The sequence below is a fragment of the Zootoca vivipara genome, chromosome 3 (genome assembly GCF_965207765.1).
Source record: "Zootoca vivipara chromosome 3, rZooViv2.hap1.1, whole genome shotgun sequence".
Classification (NCBI taxonomy): domain Eukaryota; kingdom Metazoa; phylum Chordata; class Lepidosauria; order Squamata; family Lacertidae; genus Zootoca; species Zootoca vivipara.
In genome coordinates, this window is record NC_142586.1 from 53,283,206 (window position 1) to 53,310,845 (window position 27,640).

The 27,640-nt window shown below is 39.1% G+C and overlaps 1 protein-coding gene across 50 annotated transcripts in view; it reads right to left on the minus strand.

Moving 5' to 3' along the window:
* Positions 1–5,616: 5,616 nt before the first annotated feature.
* Positions 5,617–27,640, minus strand: part of TRDN (triadin) — a 165,881-nt gene continuing 143,857 nt past the window's right edge. For 44 of the 50 annotated variants that reach the window (XM_088666093.1, XM_088666076.1, XM_088666091.1 and 41 more), the window contains 9 exons: positions 24,406–24,453; positions 22,477–22,497; positions 19,521–19,547; positions 18,722–18,757; positions 18,530–18,574; positions 16,967–17,011; positions 15,380–15,406; positions 11,170–11,208; positions 5,617–10,686 (listed from right to left, as the gene is read on the minus strand). In XM_088666093.1, the coding sequence (XP_088522219.1) occupies positions 10,541–10,686; positions 11,170–11,208; positions 15,380–15,406; positions 16,967–17,011; positions 18,530–18,574; positions 18,722–18,757; positions 19,521–19,547; positions 22,477–22,497; positions 24,406–24,453 (434 nt within the window). In that variant the 3' untranslated portion in view covers positions 5,617–10,540. Of the gene's footprint in view, positions 10,687–11,169; positions 11,209–15,379; positions 15,407–16,966; positions 17,012–18,529; positions 18,575–18,721; positions 18,758–19,520; positions 19,548–19,994; positions 20,045–22,476; positions 22,498–24,405; positions 24,454–27,640 lie in introns of those variants that run through there. The other 6 variants (XR_015948960.1, XR_015948959.1, XM_035109206.3 and 3 more) reach the window with 5 other exon arrangements.

Consider the following 27,640-nt stretch of genomic DNA (forward strand, 5'->3'; position numbering starts at 1 on the left):
GCTGAAATAAGGTTTCAGTCCAGTCCAGTGAGCTGCTGTACAATACATGTGTTGTGTGTGTGTGTGCGCGCGCCATCTTGTCATATACCTCAGGCAGTCAAATGTCTTTGGCCAGCCCTGGGTTATATAGAGAAAATCATGGAGCAGTGTAGATATAAAAACTTGTGATATTACATTTTGAAAGTTTATTATATATATAGTTTGCTCTGGAGTTTGCTGTCCAGAGAATGCTTTTCTGTCACAAACACTTTCTTTGAAACATTAAGTTTGTATAGGCTTGTTGAGGTTTGCTGTTCTGCTTTTGCTAGGTTTTCCTTTAGCCATAAAGTGGCCCTAGAATAGAAAAGGGGGGGGACCTGTTCACTTTCTATCTTCTTCATCAATCATCCTACGACAACCTATACAATCCATTGCAGAGTAAAAAGACAACCACTGTCTGACTGGGAAATGTAGCAATGGGATAAGTAATGCTTAAGAAATCAGTAGACTGTGACTAACTACGGTTGATGACTTTGCATGTCTCATGCGAGCTCTTTGGTACTGATGCCAATATCCACTGACACTTCCCAGCAAAGGCAAGGAAGAAGCCTTTATTTACATTGTCATTCAACATACGTCAATAACAATAACACAAAATTAGAAAGAGCAGTGTGGTCCATTTGATAGAAAACTGGGGAGGCCACATGCAAGCAAGAACAGGGGTTACGAATATATTTGATATGGTAGAGACTTTTGTTTCATTCCTTCATTTCTATTATTAAAGACTTCATTTGTTTTTCATTCTTAAAATTACTGTTTTCTTCTTAATTCAGTATTCCTTTATTTGTTTTCATTATTACATTTCCCGGCCTTTCTCCCATACCCATAACTTATTTTCCACTACCTACAGATGTGGTAGCAATCAGAACTGATTTCGCAGCAGCCATGTTATTTAACCAGAATGCCCCAGAAGAATGTAACATGTAAAGCATTGGGATGGGAGGTGCAGTAATGGCAGCCACCACATAAAATGGCCTCTGTCTCTGTCTAGATGCTGACATTTTTTCTCAGAACACCCCAGAATGATTAAGCTTAGAATATGTGGAAGAGAGGGAAAAGAAAAGATACCAGAGAAGGAGAGGAAGGGAAGGGAAGTCCTTAGGTGTTTTGTGTTGTGTCCTTGGTTTGTCATGGTTTCTTTACTTAACTTTTTAAAAAACTGTATGTAAAAACGCAAATAATACTTTTTTTAAAAAAGGTATTTATTTGTGTGAATGTTTGCATTGGTGCGCTACAGATCTGGTAACAGTTGAGCCCCTATATGTGAAAATTAGTTTTACCATGATTATTATTACTATGCTAATGGTTATGTACTGGGTGGCGAAATTAACTAACTACATCTTAATGTTTACATGCAGATTGATTTATCCATTTCAACTAAGAGATACAATTTCTCACTAAATATTAATTGGTTCCTTTTGAAGCACGAGGCAATAATATGACATTGTTCATACAAGTAATTGCATTCAAATTGCTGTTGCAGGTTGTTTTTTCCTCATTTTAAATTGAGATCAGTGATGCCAGTCCAATTCATTACCACTATATTAGTCCTTATTCAATACCAGGAGCACAAGCTACACGGCTGAATTAGAAAAAAAATGAAAGTTTGGATAAAATTTTGATCCAGGAGGTAACATTGGGAGATGGTAGCAGTGGGAATATGTTGGTCCCGTGAGTAGACACACAGAATTAAAACTACTTGAGATTAAAGTAGTTGACCCAGAAACTCCAGCGGGTGCAGAATGCCACGGCGAGGCTCCTTATGGGGTCCCAGCCGCGGGATCACATTCATCCAGTGCTTTACCAGCTGCACTGGCTCCCGGTGGAGTACAGGGTCAGGTTTAAGGTGCTGGTTTTGACCTTTAAAGCCCTATGCGGCTTGGGACCCTCGTACCTACGGGACCGCCTCTCCTGGTATGCCCCGCAGAGGACCTTAAGGTCCACAAACAACAATATTCTGGAGATCCCGAGCCATAAGGTGGCTAGATTGGTCTCAACTAGGACCAGGGCCTTTTCAGTATTGGCCCCAACTTGGTGGAACGCTCTTTCACAGGAGACCAGGGCCCTGCGGGATTTGTCATCTTTCCGCAGGGCCTGCAAGACAGAGCTGTTCCGCCTGGCCTTTGGGTTGGATTCAGTCTGACCCCTGTGTTTTCCTCCCTCATGGTTTGGATTTATGGACTACTTAAAACGAGGCTGCATTTTAAATTTTAGTATTGTATTTTAATTAATTTTCTTTTCTTTTATGTCTTATTGTAATTTTATTGGTGTTAGCCGCCCTGAGCCTGGTTTTGACTGGGGAGGGCGGGGTATAAATAAAATTATTATTATTATTATTATTATTATTATTATTATTATTATTATTATTATTGCCTGGGGGAGGAAACTCCACTTGGGTTAAATGGCTGGTGGGAAAATGTTAACGCTTCCTCTTCTCTGCTTGTGGTCATCCCGGCTTGAAGCAGCTTTCCGTGCTGAAAAATGGCCAATGGATTATTATTATTGAGAGTGGTTTTTCTCCCCGTCTCTGATCAGAACACCAGTTGGCATCCTATTCTATTTTCCTATTCACATCTTCCCATTTGCTTTGGCTTTCTTATAATTCCAACTCCCTGTCCTTGCAAAGTCATAGAAACATCTGATGTTTTTTAAAGTCACAAAAGGAAGGGGAAATAACATTCAAATGGCAGCAACAGAATGATGAAAAATGCAAGCTCTGAAATACTTGCTGGGGGGCAAGAAGACTTGCACATGTCCCATCATCTGCCATGGCCGTGCTTAAACTGACTGTTGTTGCCATGCAAATCACAAACACCTCTTCGTCACAAATATGCTCTATTCAACCCTTTTCTTATTTGCAGAGTGGATTGCACAGCCTAGGACAGGGATTAAGTCACAACCATGGGTTGAGAAGATCTTTCTTTCAACCTGATTATTGGCTGTAGCTGTGCCAATGAGAACAGGTGCCTCTGCCACTAAAGGTGCATCTAACAAGGACAGCTGAGGCAGAGGTACTGCACAGTCACCTTTGCAAGCCCATAAGAGTGATCTGCTTTGCAAATTATTAGAGGCTCCACCCCTTCATCTTCTTCCTCATTTTTCTAGGATGCCCTGTTTGCTTTTCCCTCTGCTTCCACCACACCACACATCTTTTTCTTAGGACTCAGTTACACAGCTGCAAATAAAACGTTTTAAATGTGTTGTAAAGTGCAATGTACAAATGTGACACTAGATGGCGATAGTGAGCTATGTAAAATTCAATGTATTTTTCAAAACTTTTTTTTAAAGCATTTTCACAGCATTCAAAAAATATTCCACCTTAGACTTATTTGCTTTCCCTTAGCTCACTTACCTCTGCTAGCATGTCCTCTTCAGTGATTAGTTTTTTATAATCATACAGGTAGCTGTGGGTGGAGTGACAGAATTCATCTACTGGCTGCTCTACTGCAAGACCAGCCATGTTAGCCTGCTCTCTCTCTCTCTCTCTCTCTCTCTCTCTCTCTCTCTCTCTCTCTCTCACACACACACACACACACACACACACACACACTGAATTGCAGTTTCTAGATGGGACACGAGTGGCCTTGCATACTGAAGATATTCCACACTGAAGGATTGTATTGGATGCCTGAATATTTGAATGACCAGAAGTACAATTTTAAATCTGATAAAATGTAAATGATAATGGGGAATCCTCATAGAGGGAGAAAATATACTTCAAAAGGCCAGGAAGTACAAAATCAGCATTTATTTATTTAGAAATGTTGATTTAATTTAAGGCTATTTGTCCCACAGCTTAACAGTTTTTAACATTTAGGGGAAATATAACTACGCCTGAAAATGCAAAGTATTGAGTTTTTGTGACAGTTTGTACCTAAGGCATGTTCTAATGCATAATTCATTTAAGCTGTGTCAGAGAACAAACTAGACCTAGAAAATTATTTCCTTAACTGCCTTTGAAAACCTAGAGTAATGCAAGGGGGTAAGACATGTTATTTGCTAAGTTCACAGTGGCTGAAATCTGTAACTGAATGTGCTTGCTAATTTAATTTCCTCTGCTTGCTCATGAACAAAATAGCTTCCTCTCTGATCTGCAGATTAAAAGTGAAAGGACAGAATATTGGGGTGGGTGGGTCGGTCTGCTTATACCTTTGGAAACTGAAAGATGTGAAAATTGTAGAATATGTAGAAACTCAGCAAATGTGGACAGCTATAGATCGACATGGGTGTTTAATTTCAACATATGCTATGGTGGAGACACCCATTGAATGTTGATTGATATTCCTTCTCCTGTGTCTGACAAATGTACCGTACTAGACTCACGGTGGCAGAGAGGTCAAAATGCCTGACTGTATCCCTCATGAAATGATTGATTGATTGATTGAATGTTCATGGGCAAGCAGGGAGAGCATCACTGTTGAAGTTCAACCTCCCACCTGCCACAGCTAGTATTGTGCCAGAGGCAGTAAAAGTAGAAAGGCTGATCCTTCGCTGTTGCCAGAATTGCCAAGAATATGAAAAGAAAATAGTAAATAAAAGAAAATAGTTCCTAGGGAAAAGAAAATAGAAAAAGCAATGAGTGTGAGTTACCTCTATAAAGAGTGAAGGGAAGGACAGCAGTTGGCCATAAAGGTGGAATGAAACATTGAGCCAGAAACTAGCACATCGGTACCAAGAGTGAGTCATAACCATATGGTTTCTGTGGCCAGTAATTATGGGGTAGTGGTTGAAACTAGGACTTGATAGTCAGAAAAACGCCTCATTTTTTGGTGGCAAGTTATTACAGGCAGGTTACTTGTGGCATAGTGTATGTGTGAAAGTTTGTTCATGCATAGCCCTGATATTAATGACATTTTTGAGGTGGAACAGTGCAGTGTAGGCTGTCCCTACTTACACACAGCCCAGTGGAGCATAAGGACGGCATGTGTTGATAGGAACTGCGGACATGTATTGGCTCCACACTACACATCGTGCTTTGCATGTGTGGGGTGGTTGATGGTTTGTGAGCCCCGGGCTTGTGTCACACAGGTCACACACAAGATATCAGTTTCCCTTCTCTCTTGCTCTCAGCTAGTCCTGCTCGTTTGAATTTTGCATTATCTCAGATAATGTGAGTTTGTTTATTCAGACTTTGCATAGTCAAAGGGAGTAGACAATAGCAGGTCAAATGCCAAACCCTAAATGACTCTACATCAAGACGTGAATATTTAAGCTTAGGAACATGAAGCAGTACCTTAGAGGCTCATCTATTGGGCTGAATAGGGCACTGCCCCCATCAATCTCAGTCTGCCTTAAGTCATACTAGTTCAGGTGTGCCACCAGATACCAGTTTGTTCCTCCTTAGCCTCAGGCCCTTGTAAAATTCAGTAGGGAGAAGATGGAGGACAATTACTGTAGTTGGCTCCTATTCTCATTGCCTTGGGTTCCACTTACTGCTGGTCTCTTAGCTTTCCACCCCACCCCCCTTCGTAATGAGCACAGGCTGCCACTGGAGCTCTGAAGAAGATTTTAAATTATGAATAGTATCATTATCAGATAACGAAGCTGTATTTTACTAAAATAAATGGGAAGCATTGCTGAAATAATCTGCATTTTATTTAGGAGAATAGGTGAGGCCTTCTAAAACATGAATCACTGACACGTTTTATAACACAGGGCAGTTTGACATAAACCAAACAGTGCATTTGTTTGTTAAGTGCCTCTTTGGGTAAGTACAACCTCAAGTTTCTAAACAAGCATCTCAATCTAAAGAATGATATCCCCCCGCTCCCTCGTTCCCCCCAAAAGTATCACAGAATTAATTACAACATTTAGGAGATGACAAAATATGTGCTATATCAAATATATTTTGAAGAACAAAAATATTAAGGAAGCATACTCTTGGAACAGAAACATTTTAGTAGTATGCCAAGGTGTGTACCAAATAACTATCCAGACGGAGAATGCATTCAAACACACAGAACAAAACATTTCCTGTCCTTGGTTAATTTTTCTTTTGAAGAGCCTTTTGGATGCAACCTTCATCACAACAAGAGCCTATTTCTTGCATTTCAATAGTGAAATGAATTGGGGGTGTGGTAGGCAGGGCTGAAATGTTCTTTTGTGGCAGGAGACTGTGTTTCTAATTCAGGCACCTATAATCAACCACTGAGTGCCTACTAGGGCTAAATAATAATGCCCCATTGTCTGTTTAAATTCCCTTATTAAGAAATTAATCAGAATTTCCAAGAGAATGAAATAGGCATGAGAGGCTTGATGTCCCGAGATCTGGAGAAAGCCTTGAATCTAGTTGTGGCTTTGCCTCAGCAGAAAGTTCTGCTCACAAAAGTTCTGTGTGGAAAACCTCTGGAGAGAATAGGTATGGAGTGATGAGCTACAGGAGGTACAGAGAGCTGGTGAAAACCAATAACCAATAGTGATCTAACACTATTTAACACTAAGTGCTAAGGAACATAGTATAAACCCATTGTGGGACACAACACTATCAACCCCTGATAGTGTGCCATTGTTTCTCAAAACTCAAGACCAAACATTTCACTTTCTCGTCCGGCTTCTACTCGGGGTCTGCATGCCCTTCACTTTCCCTGTGCATCTTCTCTCAGATTTTCTCAGCATTCATCTCCCAACTTCACAATGGCGATCTGTCCCTGTTTCCCCGCTCTTACAGCCACTTTTTATGCTTTCATCTTAGGACTCTCCCATTTGTAAAACATGTCTGCTTCTTTTCACTATCACTATGTAATAATTCTCAGATCTTGTGTCCTTTTCGCATAGCTTCCTAGCCATATTTATACACAAGTGCCTCTAAATCTACCAGTTCCCACCATAGTATTTCTCTTTGCTTATCTCTGAGCTACTCCCATTCCCAGAGTGATTCATGTAGTACTGCTACTTGGGCAAGTGGAAGTGCAGCCTTGCCTGCACCTCATACACAATGGATGTTGTGGAACACCAGTCTTAGCATCGTATTCAAATGTTTACTTATCAACGTAACAGAATTTTTTCATGTTACCAATAGCACTATTTTTCTTTTATGTGTTCCTCCCCTGACCTTTCTTTCCTTTTCTTGAAGCTCTTAGAGTGCAGCCCTAATCTGTTGATGTTAATAGCTAGAGTAGGGTTAGAACGACACTTTGCTTCCTCTGTGCTGACCTCCGCCAGCAGAGAGGCATGAGTGGTGCTGGTAGGGCAAAAATACTGCTAGGCTTCAGGTGATGGGCCACAAAACAGGGTTTTTCAAGGATGGGGGCAGCTTTGGATCTGCCAGATCCAGCCCCCGCATGGACACCCCCCCAAAGGGCTACATCTTTTGAATCCCTCAGGTACACCAGCACATGGCATAGTGAAAAGGTAAGGAAAAAACACCCACTACTCCCTTCTATCCTAGTCATTGTTAGCTAGCAGGACCTGATATGTGATGTCTGCTACTCCTTCCTGAACCCTCCTAGGGTTGCTATACAAGATGTCTAACAAAGCTTAAAGCTTCTAATCCCTATCTCCTGTCAGAAATTTAACCATATTTATCTTAAAACACTGGGACCTATATTTTTGTGATGAAGATTTTGTCTTTTAACACCAGGTATTGATGCATTCTGGTAAGAATAGTTCTTAGACAACATCTCTTGTAGTCTTTGCTCTCACACAAAAGCATTTTTTTAAGGAGTAAAGGATTTTGGCTAAAGATGTTGTGTGAAATTGTAACAATGCACACATTGAACATGACCCATGTAGAAAGAGACTCATTATATTTAATTCTTGGTGATAACAATATGAGCATGGACAGGAAATTTGTTTAGAGCTATACACAAACAAACTACTTTTAGGTGCCCCCCTCCCAAATTCTCACACTGATAAGAATGTATCACAGCCACTAGGAGACATGCATTTTGTTTTGCAAAATCCCTAGCAACAAATATACCCATCTTTAAAAGTTAAGTTTCTCTGGATAAAACATGCAATTCAAGTAATGGCATATCAAGGTTTCAGATTAATTGGCTTTATGAAGCAACAATCAATTCATCTGCAAAGCAAAGCAATTAATATTTCTGAGATCAAGGGCCAATGTCTGATTCATACAATTTTGACATTGCTACGTAGCTATTTACTTCCTCTAAGCCCTACTGGTATTGGGAGGAAAAAAGAAGGAAATTGGTTCTCAAATGCGCTATGGTACTTTCTACAGTTAAATAACACTGAGAAGGTGAAATCTTCAAAAAGCCCAAATTAAAAAGCTAAAAAAAGTTTTAACTGAAACTCGCAATAATGAGCAACAAATGAAATCCTCAGGAAAACTTGTGCTAATTCTTTGGCTTAAAGAAAGCTAAACTGGCAGGTCTTTGGAAAGCCAATTCATCTATACTACACAATAGACAAAGCGTAAGAAAAAGAAATGACAGAACCTTAAGGTTTCTGTGTGTCATAAGGTTGGAGGTAGATGCCATCCATCTACGAGAGGCCAGATCCTGCAGTCGGGATCTGAAACCTCTGCGCTCATTGTTTAGCATAGTTCATTCCTGATCTAGGTGGTCTGGTGACAAATTAATCTGACACCAGCTCCCCAATTTCACATCTTGATCAGGCACTGTTAAAAGTCTCGATGTTTCTCATGAGGTATAAAGTATGAATTATTTCACCAAGCGTGACATGATATCAAAAAGGTCAATCACTTCTGTATCTATAGATACAGTTGGATTGAAAGATATCAAAAGTGTCTTTTGTAGATACACTGGAGTTGTTGTTTTCCAAAACAACTTTGTTGGTTAAAGTTGTTATCCTTCCTCATTTTAGTTATCCATGGAAAAGTCTATAGCAAAGGAAGCAGTCCTGCAAGTCCGTACTTCCAAAGAGCTATTCTTCTCACTAGGACAATTTACCATGTAGTTAAATTACTTAGGTCTCTTTTGATTTAGGCTTCTATCTTATACCCAGTGTCCTGGAGGTAAGCCCTGCTGAACTCAGTGGGACTTACTTTTGAGAAGCCATCCGTAGGATTGCATTACTAGCTACCAGTCCAACACATAGTGGACTTTCTCCCTTCCACTAGTGGCAGTAATTGGACTGTTATGAATTCCAGTCACTTCTAGCTTGACCTAGAGGTGAAAAAAAAGAGATGTCCAAACATTGTCGCGAACTGGTCAAGTCTCTTAAGGCACAGTTAACCTGAAGAATTGTACCTTCCTATAAAAATAAATGCCAGTTCTATGGTAATGTTATCTTCCTCCTGGAAACATAGTCTATACACAATAAAGTTTACATGTGTTAAGTAGATTTATCTAAAGAAGTATCCTACAAACTTTTATGAGGTTTGACATTGTAACTACAAGTGTAAAACAACGTAGACAAAACATGACTATATGGAACAACTTGTTTGCAAGGACACATTATTATTTACAGACTTACTGTGACTGACAATTGGAATAAGAATATTCCGACATCCTCATCTAGACCAATATTGTGCATTTCATTTTGATGCTAAGAAATCAGTCTCAAAACATAAAATGAAGATAGATTAGGAGTTAGATGCTCATTTCAAGTATCCAAACTAAAAGTAATTAAGAGTGTAGTGTTTGTGGAAATGCAGCAAAACTGAGCATAATCTTACTTTATCTAATTGGGACAGTACTGCACAAAATAAGACATATATAGCTAAGTACACAATTTGCTTCAATAATAGTAGCATAGTTTCCCATTGTATCTCTCCAGAGCCAAATAGTTAACTGGTTTTTCCCATTTATACATTGTACACTAATACTGAATATGATTTGGAATAGTTTGGGGATAATGCATATGAAATAATTTAAAACACCAAGTCCATGTCTAAAAACCGCTAAACCCTTTATCCTTCATTTAGTTCACCTCTGCTAACCCAGCATATCCTCCAAATTTTAAAAGAAATAATTAAGTTTATCTTTGTGGATACTTAGAAGCAACTATATGGCAGGTTTTCATTGCATGCCTCCAAAGAGATCATCAGATTGCTATACAGTGTATTCTTTAAGGACAAAAAAGCTCCTGAAACAGAGTTATGATTCAGCAAATAACTTTGGCATTGATCCATTTAAATGAACACTAGCATAGATTGAGAATACTGTCACAAATTATTCTTCCTGTGCCTAAGTATTTTTGAGTGTGACATTTGGTGTAAATTGATACTTGGAAAAAGCTTTTTGTTCCAACAAGACTTGAAAAACACAAGACGGAAACATCTGTAAGAACATCCCCCTACATACACAGACACACAAACAAAAGTTTACTTTTTGTCAAGTACTATTTCAGCACCATGCTTCCCTTCAGGAAAGGAGTACTTGGAGTTTCTCTAAAATGCTGTTACATCTCCCCTCTTTTTGCCTCTGCTCCTCTGGAGATGAGCAGACAACCTTTCCAAGTGCATGTGACCTATTGGATCACATTTCTATGATCACAGGTGCTAATGGATTTCACGTGGCCCTCTGTATAGGGCACAAAGTGCAAAATTGTCATAATATCGCAAGTTGAGTGACTCTTATTGTTTTGGTGCCTTGGTCTTTGGCCCAGAAGTCTTTGGCTGTCCGGCCTTCCCTTTGTAGTCTTGAGCTGGAGTAACAGGGTGTTGGGATTTATGCCCATTGTATCCATTTACAAAGACACACTGATAGTAGCGGACAGCAGCTGGGAAGGAAAAAAGAAAGAAAAAGAATAGTCACTAACACTTGGTTTTGGTCACTATTGCATTAAAGTGGCATTAATCTGAGGGAACACCAAGTTTACCAAAGTGTAGGTTGACACTCCCACTTTACTTCTATACTGACTGTTGTTTGACTCTAACTCCCATCATTCCTGACCCTTCGCCAAGTAGGCTGGGATTCAACAACATCTGGGGAGCCACAGGTTCCCCACATCTGATATATATTATACTCAGATAGCTCCCATATATATCTATAATATTGTCAGGATTGATTTTGTTCAGCAAAATCACCCCCCTGCGATCTCATCTTCCCCATGCTTGTTTACCTCTACACAACAAATCCAATATTATGACCTAGAAATGACATGATCTTTCAAATCGAACTGAAATTGAACCCCACATACACCATTCTTATTTTATTAATAGAAATAAGATACAGTAAGAAAACATTCCAATTACAAACTCACATTTATCTTTCTTTGTTGCACTTAGATCAGTGTGTCCCTCTATAAAAAAATGTAGTAAATACAAGGTTCTTTAGTAAAAAGAAACTTAAAACGATCTTTGTATTTTAGGTCAATGATGGAAAAGGGGAAAAATATAAAATCAGCACTGTTTGGGAGGTAGAATTAAGATATTGCAATAGAAACATAGCAAGTTCTTGACCATTTGCATTGATTAGCAGTTTGCTTCCAGGTATAGCTCAAAGTGCTGACCATACAGGCACTGCAGCAGGGTGGCTAACCCTCTCCTGAGTCTTACAGTCAGTTCCCAGTTCTAGATCCAGATGGCAGGATTGGGCTGATAAGTGTCTGAAAATATCAGGCCTCTAGAAGGAAGACAGTGTGTGACCTGCACAATCCCAAAACTATGTCTTTACGAGGAACTCTTCTCTTCTTTATCAAAAATATATATGCAAATATATATTTTTGCATAATGATTATTTGGACTTGCCATCATCTTCTGAAGCAACAAAGATAAATGGAGTGTCCCTGGTTCCTGCAGCTAAAAGTGTAAGCCCTTACCAGTATGTGTGTGTGTGTATCCTATTCAATTACCATGTATTATACATGTCCTTTCTCATCTGCTCTTGTTTATCATAGAATTGTAGAATTGGAAGGGACCCTGAGGATCATCTAGTCCAGCCCCCTGCAATGCAGGAATATGCAGCTGGCCCGTACAGGGATTGAACTTGCAACCTTGGCATTATCAGCACCATGCTCTAACCAACTGACCTAACCAGGCCCTGTGCATCAACACAACCAGTCAGGTTTTCCAAGAAAGCTTTCTTCCTTTCTTAAATCCTTGTGCCATGCATATGTTTCTTGCATGAAATGATTCTCCATACAAGGGGGAAGCTTTATGTGAGTGAGCCTGTAGTGAGGCTAGCTTTTCCAGCCCCACAATGCCCCAGTGCTTGTGGAGGGTTACCTGAACCACACTAAATACACATACACAGGGACACATATTCTCACTCGGCTAATTATTGAAGAGACACCAATGAATAATTGCCACTTTTCCCTACACACAAAAGGAAGCCAGGTAAGAATGAGGAGTCTGTACTGGAGCATAAAACATACCACAAGAAGCTGCCCTGTGCCTTCACTAAACCAATTAAATCCCTGCTTTTTTATGAAAACTCAATAAACTATTGATGCTGGTCTTCTTCAAAGTTGTTTAAAGAATGTAAAAAAGAAAGAAAAAAGAAGCAAGCCATGAAACTTGACTTGAATATAAAAACTGATATTTTGGCTAATTAGAGGCATCTCTGGGCAATTCCATCTTGAGCAAAATATGTAATGAGTTATGTGTGTCAGAAGCAGGTCACCCAGCAGACATTTTTAATTAAAGCAAAGTAGTTTGGCAGAAATGGCAAGGCAGACAGTTTTTTCTTAAGAGACAATGTGAGAAAACAAAATAATTATTCATTTGTATTGATAGGTTAATTGAAGACAGGATCAACATTATGGATGGAAAATTCAACATAGTGCTAAGGCAAATGTTTCATCAGGACAAGGATTTCTTATTGCACAATGGCAATTGCCCTTTCCTCCCCCCTGCACCCCTGAATACTGACCCTTTATTCGGGTTAAGTTATTTTCTAATGAAATCAAACAATTTCAGCGAATCTATAGTGATGACAGGGCAGAAAACCTCCCTAGGCTTCTGCCTAGGCTACAAAATACTCAGCCTGGGCATTGGGAGTGTGTTCACCAGCTATTATCCCTTCTTTGAACTCTTCAAATGATGTATGAAGGAGACCACTGCAGCAGAAAGAAGTTGACCAGGAACAAGGGGGTTTAACCAAAAGAAACTAAGCTGTCCAAGAAGTGGAAGCTGTCCAAGAAGTGGAAGGATGAAGATAGGACAAGCAAAGGTGACAATATGGGCAAAATACAGGCGAGAAGTCAAAAGGTGCTAAGACCTAACAACTCTCAGCACTCTTAACAAACTACAACTCCCAGGATTTTTTTAAGGGAAGCCACAACTGTGTAAACTGGTATCACGAGTTGAGTAGGGATTAGAATCTGGGTTTAGTTCTACGTGCTAACCAATATACGGTCCCTAAAACATATGCTGCTCCTTTGACCATATCGCAGGAGTAGAAGGAGTCCTTGACTTTTTCTTTACACATTTTGTTTAATAAATTAATGTTTTATCCTTATTTCTGGAAAAAAACCTGACTCATAAATTAAGGGTATCTTGCAGCTAAACCTATTGATTTTGTCTTCATTTGGCAACCATGACAGGTTAATTATGGGGATGGCAGGTCTCAGTGAAATATGGTTTTATTTGCTAATCATAACATTTGTTTCATATTCTCTTTATATCAGGTCAGTTTTTGTTGCAACATCTAATTCATTGTGTAATATTATCCCTTGAGAATGTACTTTATGTGGTAACAGCTGTGAACTCCCTTTTTTCGCACAGCTTTCCTTTTCTTTTGTTATTTTATTCTATTCTTTATTTCTTACCAGATTTCTTTTTTTTTTAAAAAAGGATGATGGAGGTCCAAAACATCTGGAGGGAAGCCAGTTGGGCAGGCTGGTTTAGATGCTACATTTATTTATTTTTTCCCTTTAGAACAGGCACCTCCAAACTCAGCCCTCCAGATGTTTTGGGACTACAACTCCCATCATCCCTAGCTAACAGGACTAGTGGTCAGGGGTGATGGGAACTGTAGTCCCAAAACAGCTGGAGGGCCGAGTTTGGAGATGCCTGCTTTAGAACCACACATACTTCTGCAACCACGCTAGTCTTTATTGTTCACTGGCACATACAGCAGGAAAAAAAGCCCTTGACCTCTAGGCCACTGTTGGCATATTTCAAGATGCTGGGGGAGATGATGAGCAAGTTCTACCTTACATATAACAAAATGAAAGGTCAAAAATCTTCCAAGACAATTCGCCCACCTTTTAAAAATGGCACTCCCTAGAAATACTAAATGTAACCTATTAAGTAGTGGGTTGGGGAAAGCCACCCATTTTTGAGGAAACCCCATTATCCTCTTTTCTGTCTGGAATGTGCACTAAAAGAAACACTGGAAATACCACACACATCTCTAATAGAAACTGATGGCTTGTAATTGAAGCACAGTATCGTATGACTTTATGCTGGGAGGTATTTTGCCTAGCTTGGGTTCATGGATGGATGCCTAATGCTGCAGAAGTCTCCCCCCCTCCCCTGCCAACAACTGAGGTTAACCAGAGTGTGGTTATATAAGACTCTCTCTGTGTTCTTCTGATGAAAGGCAAACAGCATTAGGCACTTTTGTGGGGGTTACGATGGAGGGAGGGGTTTTTTTGGGGGGGGGAGGTGAGGCTGTTCTTTACACGAGGAACATACACACACACACAGAGAGAGAGAGCAAGAGGCAGGAACCTCCCTCCCCTGCTTCACTAATTGTAAAGGGGCTGCCATATTTGTAATCAAGTAGGCCAGGGATTTAGTATGCCACATTATAAGAAAAAAACCAAACTATATAGCAGGAGAATGGTCACTGTAACATTCAGTTACTTGCATCTTTCATTTGGTAGGGGTGTGCATTTGTTTCTGTGGGCTTACATTTTCTGTTTTAGCTACCTGCAAACAGCCACCAACCTTAGCAGCAAAATTCAGGAATTCTGTCCAAGCAACTGCAGTGTTCCATGCACCAGAAACTGTTTAGTCATGCTGGCCACATGATCCAGAAAAGCTGTCTGCAGACATCTCCTTGGCCTGCCTGAAAGCGGAGATGAGTGCTGCATCCCATAGTCTAATCTGACTCCACTTAACTGTCCAGGGGTCTGTACCTTTACCTTATTGGAAAGCCCGATTGTCTGGTGTGGTCCACATGGAAACCACAGTGTCTAGAATTTCCCATTACTTCTCATGAGCAAGTGGCAACAAAACAAAACCCTTCGCTCTTCTGAAAATTGACTTCTTGTTCAAATCCCATAACAGAATAGCAGCATCAGGATTAGTACATTTATATTTTAGGGTTTTAAATGTATTACATTTCCCGATAGGCCTATGAAGTTTTTAAGGGCAAATGACTCATTCTTTCTCAGTCCCTGACAGAATAAATAACAATATTCTTGATAACCCAAGTTGTGTTTTGTACAATACTGACATGTACTATATGTCACCTGAGAATCAAAGAAGTTAGCAGCGTTGTTAACCCTAAGCAGAACTTACTTGCTCTTGCAGCTTTTGAAATCTTGTCTGCAAAGGAAAGAAAGTTGTATGTCAGAGAGACAGAGAGAACTTGAAAGTCAATTGAACAACATAACAGCCACCCTCTTTGCTTATTAATACAGGTTTTGATGAAGTTAACTCAGATGAATATATGAAGTTGTCAGGCAGTGATGATGACAATATGCCCTTGTACAACTTCTTTGATAATGTGATTGGAGAATGTTGCTTTGCCCAGGCAAACATCTAAGAAACCCTACTGTTATCTACCACGGTAGGTGCAAAGGGTAAATGTGTTTGAAAAAATGATAAGCTCTGGCAAGAGACAGCTTCACTTGTCTTCCTACTTGCTACCTAATTCATTCATCTTTCCCTGGGGTGTGACTTTACTTATTAGAATAAAGAGCAAATGTAAAGCTCCAATTTATGCTACCTGTACTCAGAGACTGCAACCAATTCGAAATACTAATTTAAGAAAACACCTTTAATATTATCTAAACATGCATTAGGCAAGTAAAATGGCACATAGGTTGTTATGCAGGGCAAACAGTTGGCTTCTGCCACTGAAAAATGAAGAGAGCCATGAAAAATGAAGAGAGCCATTGTTGTGAGTGGTGGAATCCTGTGCATGTACTGCACTTGGTAGTGATTATGGGGCTGGCACATTGGCAGTCCAAACTCAAAGTATACATTCATAAACATGCACTTCGTTTTTTATTACAATGGAGTCCAACCTGCTCTAGTTTTAGCTCCCAGGTCAGCCAAACAACTAGTGACTACATCTCTTCAAAACCAGTCTCTGTTTTATGAACCAAATGAACATTCATTTCTCACAGAATGCTATGTGTGTGTGTGTGTGAATTGCACCAACTAATAATCTATCCCTCTATACTTTGGGAAGATAAATGTGCAGTTAGGTGGATTTGTACTGTAAACAGCACCACTGAAGGACTCCCTTCCTTTTCTCATGTGTTTTTGTAGGGTGGACAAAAAGGGAAAGAGGACACATTTTCTGTATTAATCTGTTTTGCTCACTAAAATCCAGCAGGGGTATACAAAATCTGTTTATCTCCAACTACTGGTACTTCAATTGGCATGTGTGGTCAATAATTTCAAGTGAATAAAGATGATTAGCAAAGATTATAATCCAGTAGGATCATGTGCAGGAACATAGACCACCAGTACAGTGCTGCCAAGTAACATGGGAAATCTTATCTGAGCAAACAAATCTGGTAAAGTAGGGGAATGGTAGAGTTATCCTCATCAACTGACATGACAGTACAGATGGCCAGCTTGCCAAAGTAATAAACACTGAAAACAAACATGGGAAATCATCATGTATGATCCTTGGCTCAAACTGATATAAAGTTGTTTGTAAGTTGCATTGAATTCAAAAGTAACATTCAATTATGCCATATTATGCCTATTAATAGACAAATCCCATTCATTTTAATTGGATTTAAGAAGGCCTATTTTCTCTGGGTTGGCTAATGTTTATATGTTCACCCCTACTAATAATTCAGCTTGAGCTTTACATATGTAGACATTAGAGTGACTTTGGAAACATAGACCAAATAAACTGTTGATTACCTGTTGTCACATTGTGATGGTAGTGGGTTTCCTTTACTGCTGGGACTGTTAAGCAAAACAGAAAGATCCAATTCATTTACATTCCCAAGGTCCATTTAGGAATCAAAGTTTCTCATTAAACCTACTATGTTTTATATATGTTGTAAGACACCCAAACCCAGCCAGGTGGGTGGGTTATAACAACAACTACAACAACAACAACGGTTGCATATTACCTCATTAAGTCACACACATTGTGCAGGTTAAAACAACAACATCAATAATATTTCTGACGCTAATACCACATTTTGGTGCCCTGTTAAAACACATTTAGGGTTCAGTCTGACTCATTTTCTCCTTGTATAAGAACAAGCACAAAGGTTTCCAGCCCGCTCACAGGTGCTTATAATATAATATCAGTGGAAACAGTTGGTAACCGCCTTCAATGTTAACCTGAAGATTGCCACTTGTCCAGTTTTAATTTTAATTTTAATTTGTTTGAATTAATTGTGGGATGTATCTTAATTTATTGATCGCTTGTTTTAATGCATTGTCTTACTTGTATGATGTTAGCTGCTCTGAGCCTGGCTTTGGGTGGGATATAAATAAATATATTATTATTATTATTATTTATTTATTTGTACCCAGGTTGTGCACATCCCTTTATGTTCTAGTAAAAAAATTATGGGGAGTGCATTTGACAAAGCTCCCAGGAGCACCTCCAAAGTTGCTTCCTCACTAGAATCTTGTAGCATTTCTGAGGTATTGCACTCCTCTGGTAATTAGTGGAAAGCAGAATTTAAATGCAGCTTTTACAGAAGCTCTTTAGACAGCATTATAACCTACTTTCCCCCATGGTTAAGAAGTTTCTATCATGTATGCTCAAAGAAAGTCCTGTTGACAGGGCCTACCCACTTAGTGATAAAGAGCCACACTATTGTGTCTCATTCAGGATAGCTTACGTTTTGGAACATCACAACAAAGTGTGCCAAAAGTTGGGTTGGTCTGAATTCAGTGTGTGGAGATGGGGTAGATTCATTTCTCGAAGCATTGGTTGATATGTAAGTTTTATTTGTGTGCCTTTTTGTGTGTGGCTGCCACAGATTGGCCCAGTGCACACTTCCTTCTATATGTATCAGGTGTTCAGAGAGATAATATTTTCTTCAACATGGAATGTAAATTAGCTCATCACTTCTGGGCTACCATACGACCAATACTCGTGCTGCACACTTCTTTCTACACAAAGCTATTCTCCAAGTAGGAAAAATAAATAAGTGTGTCAAATGTTCCTGATATATCTCGATGATGGAGGGCGGGTGGCATATAATAATGTGATGTGCAGGACAGATAATTCTTTTGAGTATACAGGCATAGAAACATGTGCGTTGCCATCTCTGTTGGGTGAGTTCTGCAGGAGTTTGATTTAATTGCTTTGTAGGGAAGCTAAGCACACCCTTATTATTTTAGCTGAATATAATACTCTAGAATTTTGCTGTTCTTCCTGTCACTGTAAAGAAAATCCCATGAAATATAAAACCCCTGATTTATGGCTTACAAGGTTTTATATGTAGCCCCTCGTATTACCTGTGACCTTTTTTTCTTTAAAATGTGGCTTCTCCACTTTTTTCCCTGTGTAGATCAAGAAGTGAGAAATAAAGTACAATATAAGAAGCTGAGAATCAAAATACGCAATGCACATTGTTGATTCTTTTTTCGGGATGGGGGAAAATAGCACATCTGCAATACAACAACCTTTTAAAGAAATCGAGCCCTTACCTTCTTTTTCCTTCAAAGGTGTCTCTTTTTTCTTGGCTGGGGAGATTTCCAAGGAATAATGATTAAACTTTAGTAGCCTTGAATATTTGCACTTAGTTTTAAAAACACCTGGAGGACATGTCTGCTGTGTCACTCCATCAGCAGTAGCAAGAGCGAATGTGACCAGCAGTGGCCTAGTTACTATATTTGCACCATTCTATGTCGCTCTACGGACTTCCATTGAGCCATATCTCAAAACCTTCTGGAGTACACATATGCTCTTTTTCAGGCTTCCAAGAACAGAGTCAATCATCTGTGTCTTCACACAAGCAGACAGATTGAAATTAACAAAGGTGCAGTGCTGGAGGCACTTTCGCCATTCCCTGCTGAGAACAGCAGCAACTATCTGGCAGTCTGCCTTGGTTCATCCCCACCCCCACCCCACCCCACCCCACTCTGATCTGGTTCAATGTCTTCTACAGCACAAACTATCTGCTAAGTTGCAAGCTGGGCTGCCACTAATCAGATCAAACTTCTAAGGAACTGGCGTGCCCAATCCTATGTAGAAGCAAATCCCACTGATTTCAATAGGACTTGCTCCCAATAAGTCACGAGTTACAGTTGCAGCAACTGTGAATGAATAAAACAACTGACAGTTTCAGCCGAATCCTTTGATAAGGCAAATCTAATCAGTTTTCACGGAGCTGAGTGGCTATGGCAGTTTTTATGAGCTGAAGATCTGGAAATGCTAGGCTCCATTAATTCAAATGGTGAACCTGTTCTTATTGCTCAATATCTAAGGAGGGGAAATGATGTTTACCTGCTACTGTGATTTCAGCTGATGGTTCTTCAAGGAAGGTATGCATGAATATATGGAAATAATAATAAAAAATTAGAAAAAGAGGAAGGAAATAAGCGGAAGATCTTGATAATTGGATACGATGACACTTTTGATAGCATGTGCATGAGCTATTAATTTGACACTTGGCACACGACTTTCCTGGGTCCATGCATAAAAATATCACATTTTAAAAGGTAAGCCTTACAAACCTGTGGGGAGTTGCTACCATGTACAAGCACATGTTTGGATTCAAGTCTATGTAATTTGAGAAATGCAAATCTTTAATAATGGGCCATCACAATCCTTTTCTGACTCAAAACACTAAGTCAGACGTTATTCACCCATGATATAATGATGCATTGTTTCTGCTTTGGTACATATTCTCGTTTCACTGTGAACCTTCCATCTCTATTACCTCTGTGATTACTGGAAAGAAACAAAACCCAGCACTACCTTGTTCAAATACTTCTTCCAAAATGATCTTGGCATCAATAATGGCATTTCTATGATAATGAGATAATCACTGTTTCATTAGAAAAACATTGTCTACCTATTTTAGGCATCAAGTCACAACAGAACTTCTTTTAAAACGATCAGCATGCATTAACAATTATTTTAATGTGAATAAAGCTTCTGATGTTGCAAAATTATCAACTCGTGCCACAGGCAATTAATTAAAGATAAAGGGAAATAGGATGAATTAGTAATTATTTTTTTAAAAAATACAGTGCTAATTATTTTCCTTGATAATTATCTATGTGTAGATAATTTAAGGTTTCCTTTAAGTGCAAATATATTTGCATGATCTAGCACAAAGATTACAAAGGGGTTATAAATCCATAGTTAATTAACTTGATATATTTTGAAATCCTGCACTACAACGGTCTGTTGTTATACCAAGAGATGTGAAATAGTCACTGCATTGATAGATTTGTTAGTATGAAGTTAATATTTCCAAAGTTTCACCCTTTCACTTCGCAGTGAGACGCTAAGCAAATCTTTAGTTAGATTGAGCCAGTAAAAATGTTGGTTGTCATATCAGTAAACTAAAACTACATGGACACACTCTCTGTGCGTTTCCTAGGATAAGGCAGAACAAAGTATGCATTTTGTGGCAATGCATTCTAGACACCAAATTCTGCTTAAGTCTTTAAAACAAACATTCATAAGGATCGCTGCCATCTGCTGGCTCCATTGGGAATAGCACAGCAAGGATTTGACAGAAAATTTTCACCAGTCATTCTGTTTTCAGTTTTGTTTGTTTGTTTGTTTTGCAGCAAAGTGCTATCTGACCACAGTAATTCTCTAATGGATACACACTGTTTCTAACCTACTGGGCAGTCTGCATAAATCATAATAAGGTATACCTACCAAGAACAGCAGCAGCAGCTCATATTCTCTCATGCAATCTATCCAAAACCCCATTTAATTACATTTAGATTGCAGTGAGGCCAATTCTTCCCATTTTACTTAATATTGCTTTCTGCAAAGCAGTGAATCATTATACATATTTCATGGACTTTCGTCGATGGGAATTGAATCGGGAGTTCTAAATCCAATCCTATGTTGTAGGCTGTGTTATTGCATTTAAATCTCACCCTTCCTCCAAGATGGGAAATTTCTCATTTTACCCTCATGTAAAATCTGTGAGGGAGGTTGGGCTGTGAGGTGGTCAGGGCCCCAAGGTTAGCTAGTGTTCTTCGTGGGCAAGTGGGGCTTTAACTCAAGATCTCTTTAGTCCTTGTTCAAGTTAAAGCCCACCTGTCTACCTGCTATGAAAAAACTAATCTTCCCCCTCAAAAACAGCTTTTTTTAAAAAAAGGGCATATGTATAAAACACCTCCTTATAAGTGCAAAAAATGCAAAATATTCTTCTGCATGCAAATTACATTTACAATCCAATCCAATGCTTGCCTGCTGAAAAGCAGAACACAGCCTTCCTTCTGAGCAGAAATGCATAGGATGTGCCATAAACTTGGGAGGTTGGATTCTGCATTCTCTTTACTACTAATAGCATTTGCTAAGTTAAGTTCTGCAATTATTATTATTACAGTGGAACCTCGGTTTATGAACACCTCGGTTTATGAATTTTCGGTTTATGAACGCCGCGGACCCATCTGGAACGGATTAATTCATTTTCCATTACTTTCAATGGGAAAGTTCGCTTCAGTTTATGAACGAATACTAATACTAATACTAATATTAAAAAAAAAAATACTAATAGCATTTGCTAAGTTAAGTTCTGCAATTATTATTATTAACCACCTACCATTTACACTATGCTTCTAGGGTGGGTTACAACAATGCAACAATAATATTAAAACACAATTTTAGTATTACACAATATTAAAACCAGTTTTAAACAACCCAATGTTACAGAAATAAGGTGGGTCCTAAAATATTAAGATGTTCTTGCCAGAGAAATGAGGGTAGGGAGATTCATTTTTGCCAAGTTCCCTTTACTCTTGCAGCTCCTAGTGTCACTCTCCACACTGTTCTAAATAGTAACCCCAATATCTGGAACAGATGGGGGGCTGCAGGGGGAGGGAGGTAATCAGTGCTTCCTCCCCCCATTTCACCTGTGGGGTCTCTCTGCTAGATCAGAATCTTCTGCAGGTGAAAAATGCCTTTGTCTTTGGAGGAGACAGAAACTGGCTATCCAATCCATTTGGGTTTACTTGCAAGCAAGTGTGGATAAGGCTGCAACCTTAGTTAGCTGGATTATAATAGTTAAATGTAACCACTTCAGAAAAGGAACATACTATTATTATTATTATTTATTAAATTGGTAAACCGCCCAATACCCACAGGTCTCAGCAGTAGCATAATTAGCATGACTATTTCAGAGGACTGAATGAAGAAAAACAGTGGATAGCTCTGTTACCATGCATGCAAAGTTAGTTTTCTATTGTTATAAATGTACTATGGCACATACTTTTAGTTTCTTTAGGCTTGGCTGGAAAGAAAAGAAGAAGAAAGAAGCATATGAGAACGGAATGAAGTGAGAGAGCTGATGTTGAGGTATAGGCCTTGGTTTGAAAATACCGCACTGTGTATATTCGAATCCCCACGACGGGGTGAGCTCCCGTTGCTCAGTCCCTGCTCCTGCCAACCTAGCAGTTCAAAAGCACGTCAAAGTGCAAGTAGATAAATAGGTACTGCTCCGGCAGGAAGGTAAACGGCGCTGCTCTGGTTCTCCAGAAGTGGCTTAGTTTTGCTGGCCACATGACCCGGAAGCTGTACACTGGCTTCCTCGGCCAATAAAGCGATATGAGCACCGCAACCCCAGAGTCGTCAGTGACTGGACCTAATGGTCAGGGGTCCCTTTACCTTTACTATATTTCCAAATATTCAGAATTACTGGGTGGATGAATCAGATCTTTGCAAATAATCTGACAATCTTTCCAGAGTGTTACTCAAAGATTTGACTGCCTTTGTGCTCATATCTGCTAGGCTTTGAAGCACTGCTTCTTTGGAAGTCCACGACAAACTGTTCTGCAAACTTCTTGTCTGACAACAGGTGATGTATAGAATTGCTGGGGAAACTTACCCATCAGCGTTTTCTTTCCAGAAGACTAATCAAGCCAAATGCTTTGTATTCAACATGACACCTCTCTAACTGGTGAAAAATCTGCCAATCCTTTTGGAAATACTTGTTTTGCTCATTCCTGTCTGACTTTCATCAGAAGAGTTTTTTCTTTTGATCTCCTAACCAATTTCTGTTGGGTTTAGTATTATTTCACTTGTTTCCCTCCCTTGTTTCATTGTTTAATTATGTATCAATCATTTTAAAGATATATGGTAAAAAGAGTTTAAAAGGAGTTTGAATATAGAACAATCACCAAACAATATTAGGTAACTGGTAAACATTTTCTATGGAGGTCATTACTGATTTGATTAGAGATGGGAAAGCAGAATTTTCTCCTTATATGTGAACAAGCTGTTTGTTTGCTTGCTTGCTTGTTTTGTTGGCATAAATTTATGTTGAACAGGAACAATGCCAGGTGCCCAAGGACACATTAGTCTGCTGGATTAGTCAGCTCTCCTTCCTGCTTTGCCAAGTGACTGTGCAACTATTACAATTTTCTTGTTTGTTTCATTCTGTGTATCAAATGGCACTATTTGGAATGGAGAGGAACTGAAAATAGAATATATATTAGGCATGGAGGAGAATTTTGTTTGGTTTGCATTTTAAGCAAACCAATTTAATTCACACCTCCCAGACTAATGGAACATAATTATCCTTCAGATTTTGCACTTCTCTGAATTTTACAATAGAAAGGTTATGGGAATATTTCAGTGTTGATCATTCCACCAGCACAAGCATATCTACCCACCAGATGGAATAATCTACCCCTATCCTCCCCCCATGCATGGTACTGTGAGTTGTTCTCCCCCCCCCCCGAACTGATGGGGACACACACTGTGTGTAGGGTAAGCAGTGGGGGAATAAGTCCCATTGCACTAGCAGCACTTATTGTGCTGGCTCCCACTAAACAACTGTTAAGTTTAATCTGATCCATGTAAGAATTAAATACATTTAGTGATGCATAATTTGGGATAAAATACATACCGGTATTTAAATAAAAATGTCTGTACTTCTTTTTAAGTACTGTAATAGATTAACAGGAGTTACAAACGAGCAGGAATGAAACTGAGGTGGAGTCTACACACATATAAAAAGCACTGTGAAAATGCTTTTTAAAAAAACGTTTTGAAAAATACATTGAATTTGGCATAGCTCACTGTCACCATCTAGTGTCACATTTGTATATTGCACTTCACAACACATTTAAAGTGTTTTATTTGCAGCTGAGACCTACCGGTAACATGGACCGGAAACCAATTCTGTCCTTATACATACCTGTTTTTACTTGAGGAACTTCTTTATCATGCTTAAGGCTATCTTGTTCTACAAGACAGAAGCAGCATAAAATAAACAAGGAGCCAATTTGTCAAATAACTCCTGTCATGTGTAAACTGTCTGAAGAGGACATCACAGGATAACTGCAGGTCCCATCCCCAGATGAGCATGTATTGCTATGCTCGTGTATAGAACTTCCCTATGCAGACTGTCCATCCCAATGTGTTGATGTCTAGGGATGAGCCCAGCACCAGGCAATTTTAAGATTCATGTAAGAAGGGGGCTTCTTTAACTAGATAGGACCCATTCAGGTACCAAAAAAACCCCAATACTGTATTGTAGAAAAACCCAATATGAACATTAAGAAATGCTAAAATATTTTAAAATATAAAGTTATGTATCCCCATACCACTCCTACCCAAAGTCAGTGGAATAATGGAGGAGGTTACATTACAGGAGAGAGGGGGGGAAACACAGCATAACATCTATAATCCACATGTACATTCCAGAAACAGTTCGCTAAAAGAAAAAAAAGGCAACTGCTTCATACAAGAATTAGCTAAAGCTTATTTCTGAAAATGGAGCCCATATTTCCATCTTAATAGGAGTACAGTCATCAAATACTTCTGTTAATCACCTTTATAGGGTAAAATAAACGTGTTAATTTTCCTTTAAACTCAAAAGCCCCAAGAACTGTAATGCATAAACAGTGGACCCCCAACCATGGTTATGATCTAGAGAACAAGGAATTGTATAATGGAAGCAACTGGGCTTCCATTTGTGTGATAATTAAACTTCATAAGATAAGGGTCACATTACTCAAGGGAGATTTAAAGTGAATTGGTTCTGAGGAATCATAATGGATTGCCAATTAGGAATGGCATAGAAGTACTTTTTTATCAGAAAGAATCCAGTTAATAAGGACCAGTGGAAGATAGATAATGCTGCTTTAGTCCAAGCTGCTTTAGTCCATCTGCTGCTACTATAGAGAGAGCATGTTTATATGGCAAGGCCATAATATCATACAAGAATGGCTTTGAAAACACAACATGTGTTAATAGTAAATAGACTTTTCCTACATATTTGCTTTCAAATACAGGTTTGCTTTCAAATACAGGTTTGCTTTCAAATCACTCAAATGCATTTGCAATTCTAGTATTTTCGATATCATATAAAAATGCAGCGATTCAGATTCTGTCATGGTAAGCTTTTCAAACAGAAAGAGGAGGGGAGTTATTTGAGCTGCCTTAAGAGAAGGATAAAAAATAGATCGATTTGTCAGCTCCAATTCATGACACAGTGGCAGAAAGACCCTTATAGCCCTGAGAGAAAAGGAACACCAAGGAGGTGGACAGCGTCATTTCATATTTAGATTTGAATTTTTGAAAAATGTTGCATGGGTTTTCTGAAAGCACCCAAAAACTTTTTCGTCTATTATTGTGCTGTGGAAACCAGGAAATGTTATTGATGGGAGGCAAAATCTCTATTCCAGCACCAGGGCAGCATAGTTTTGGGTCCTTTTCTGGAGCAGGCCAGAGGAAAAAGAGCTTTTTGTATCCTGCAGATTGCAGACCACTCTGCCCCAGGATGGCCCTATTTCTTATTATTTCATTTTATAAAGTAAATAATAATAATAGTAATTTATTATTTATACCCCACCCATCTGGCTGGGTTTCCTCAGCCACTCTGGGTGGCTTACAACAGAAAAATGAAATAAAACAATTAAACATTAAAAGCCTCCCTAAACAGGGCTGCCTTCAGATGTCTTCTAAAAATCTGGTAGCTGTTTTTCTCTTTGACATCTGATGGGAGGGACATCCACAGGGCAGATAAAACAGATAGAACAATTATAACAATGGATGAAAATTAAAAGTTGAGAAACAAAACTACAAAACAGGCACATCAGATCATCAGGTATGGTTCCAGATTTACCAGGATTGTGATGGAGACTACTGAAAATGATGATTCTGCTGTACATGTCAAATAACACATTCCTTAAAGCTGCTCTGGAGTGTTGGGGGGAAATCCAGAGCAATTTTGTGGGGAGAGTACAGGCAATAAAATCCACTGGAATTTGGAAGAAGGCTTGGCATAAGAAAAAACTAACAACCTCTTGCTTTAATATTCAAAGGAAGGAGCCCATTTATATATATACAGTGGTACCTCTACTTACGAATAACTCTACTTACGAATGTTTCTACTTACGAATGGAGCTCCATCCGCCATCTTGGATGCAGTTTAGATAGGATTTTTTCTACTTACGAATTTTTAGATAGGGTTGCTTTGACTTACGAATTTTTCTCCCAATGCATTCCTATGGGATTCGACTTACAATTTTTTTTCGACTTACAAATGTGTGTTCGGAACGCATTAAATTCGTAAGTAGAGGTACCACTGTATATATATAAACATAAAGCAAGTGTCTTGTTTTAAGGCACATGACATTAGCACAAATAAACTTCAAAAACATACATTAACTTCTCTTTAAACAAAAACAAAAACTGAAAGTCAATGTGTTGGGGAGAAGATGTTTGCTATTTTCCCCAGATTCCTTTCTTTAAGGAGCTCCTTTTGTTCTCTTCTCTAACACACTTGCCAGTTGATTGTAAGAACTGCATGCTGCAAACTGTGCACTCAGCTCCATTGCACAGCCACGTAACTCCAACTGACAAGGCAGTTTGGATAGAGTCAAAAATATGAAGAAGCCACTGTTTTACATATTGCAGCTCTTGTCACATGTCAGCTGAATTCTAGTACCGTACGTTCACCATCATCCTCAGTGGCTTTAGATTTACCTGGCAATTTTAATAGTGGATAGAAGAGACAGCACTAGCATATAATACCAGGGGCAAAATTGAGGCACAGCAGCAGCATAGGTTCAAAACTATTGCTTAGCACATGAAGAATCTGCAAGGAGTAGCAGTATTTATTTTATTGATTTTATATCCTGCCCGCATCACAAATAATCACAAGTCACAGTGATTATGTTGTTGGATCCAAAGCATGGTGCTAGGGGGAGAACAGGAGGACTAAGAAAACGGGCTAAAATGGACACAATTGTATTGTTTATAGGTAGTGCATGACTTTGGCCAAGGATCCAGACACCGAACACCCTGACTGCTGACCAATGAGCCTGAAGCCGGGAAATGCTAGTGGGAGCAAGGTGAGATCATGGCCACTCAAAGGTGGGCAGATACCACAGGTATTGCATTCCCAAAACCAGGATTAGGGTTAC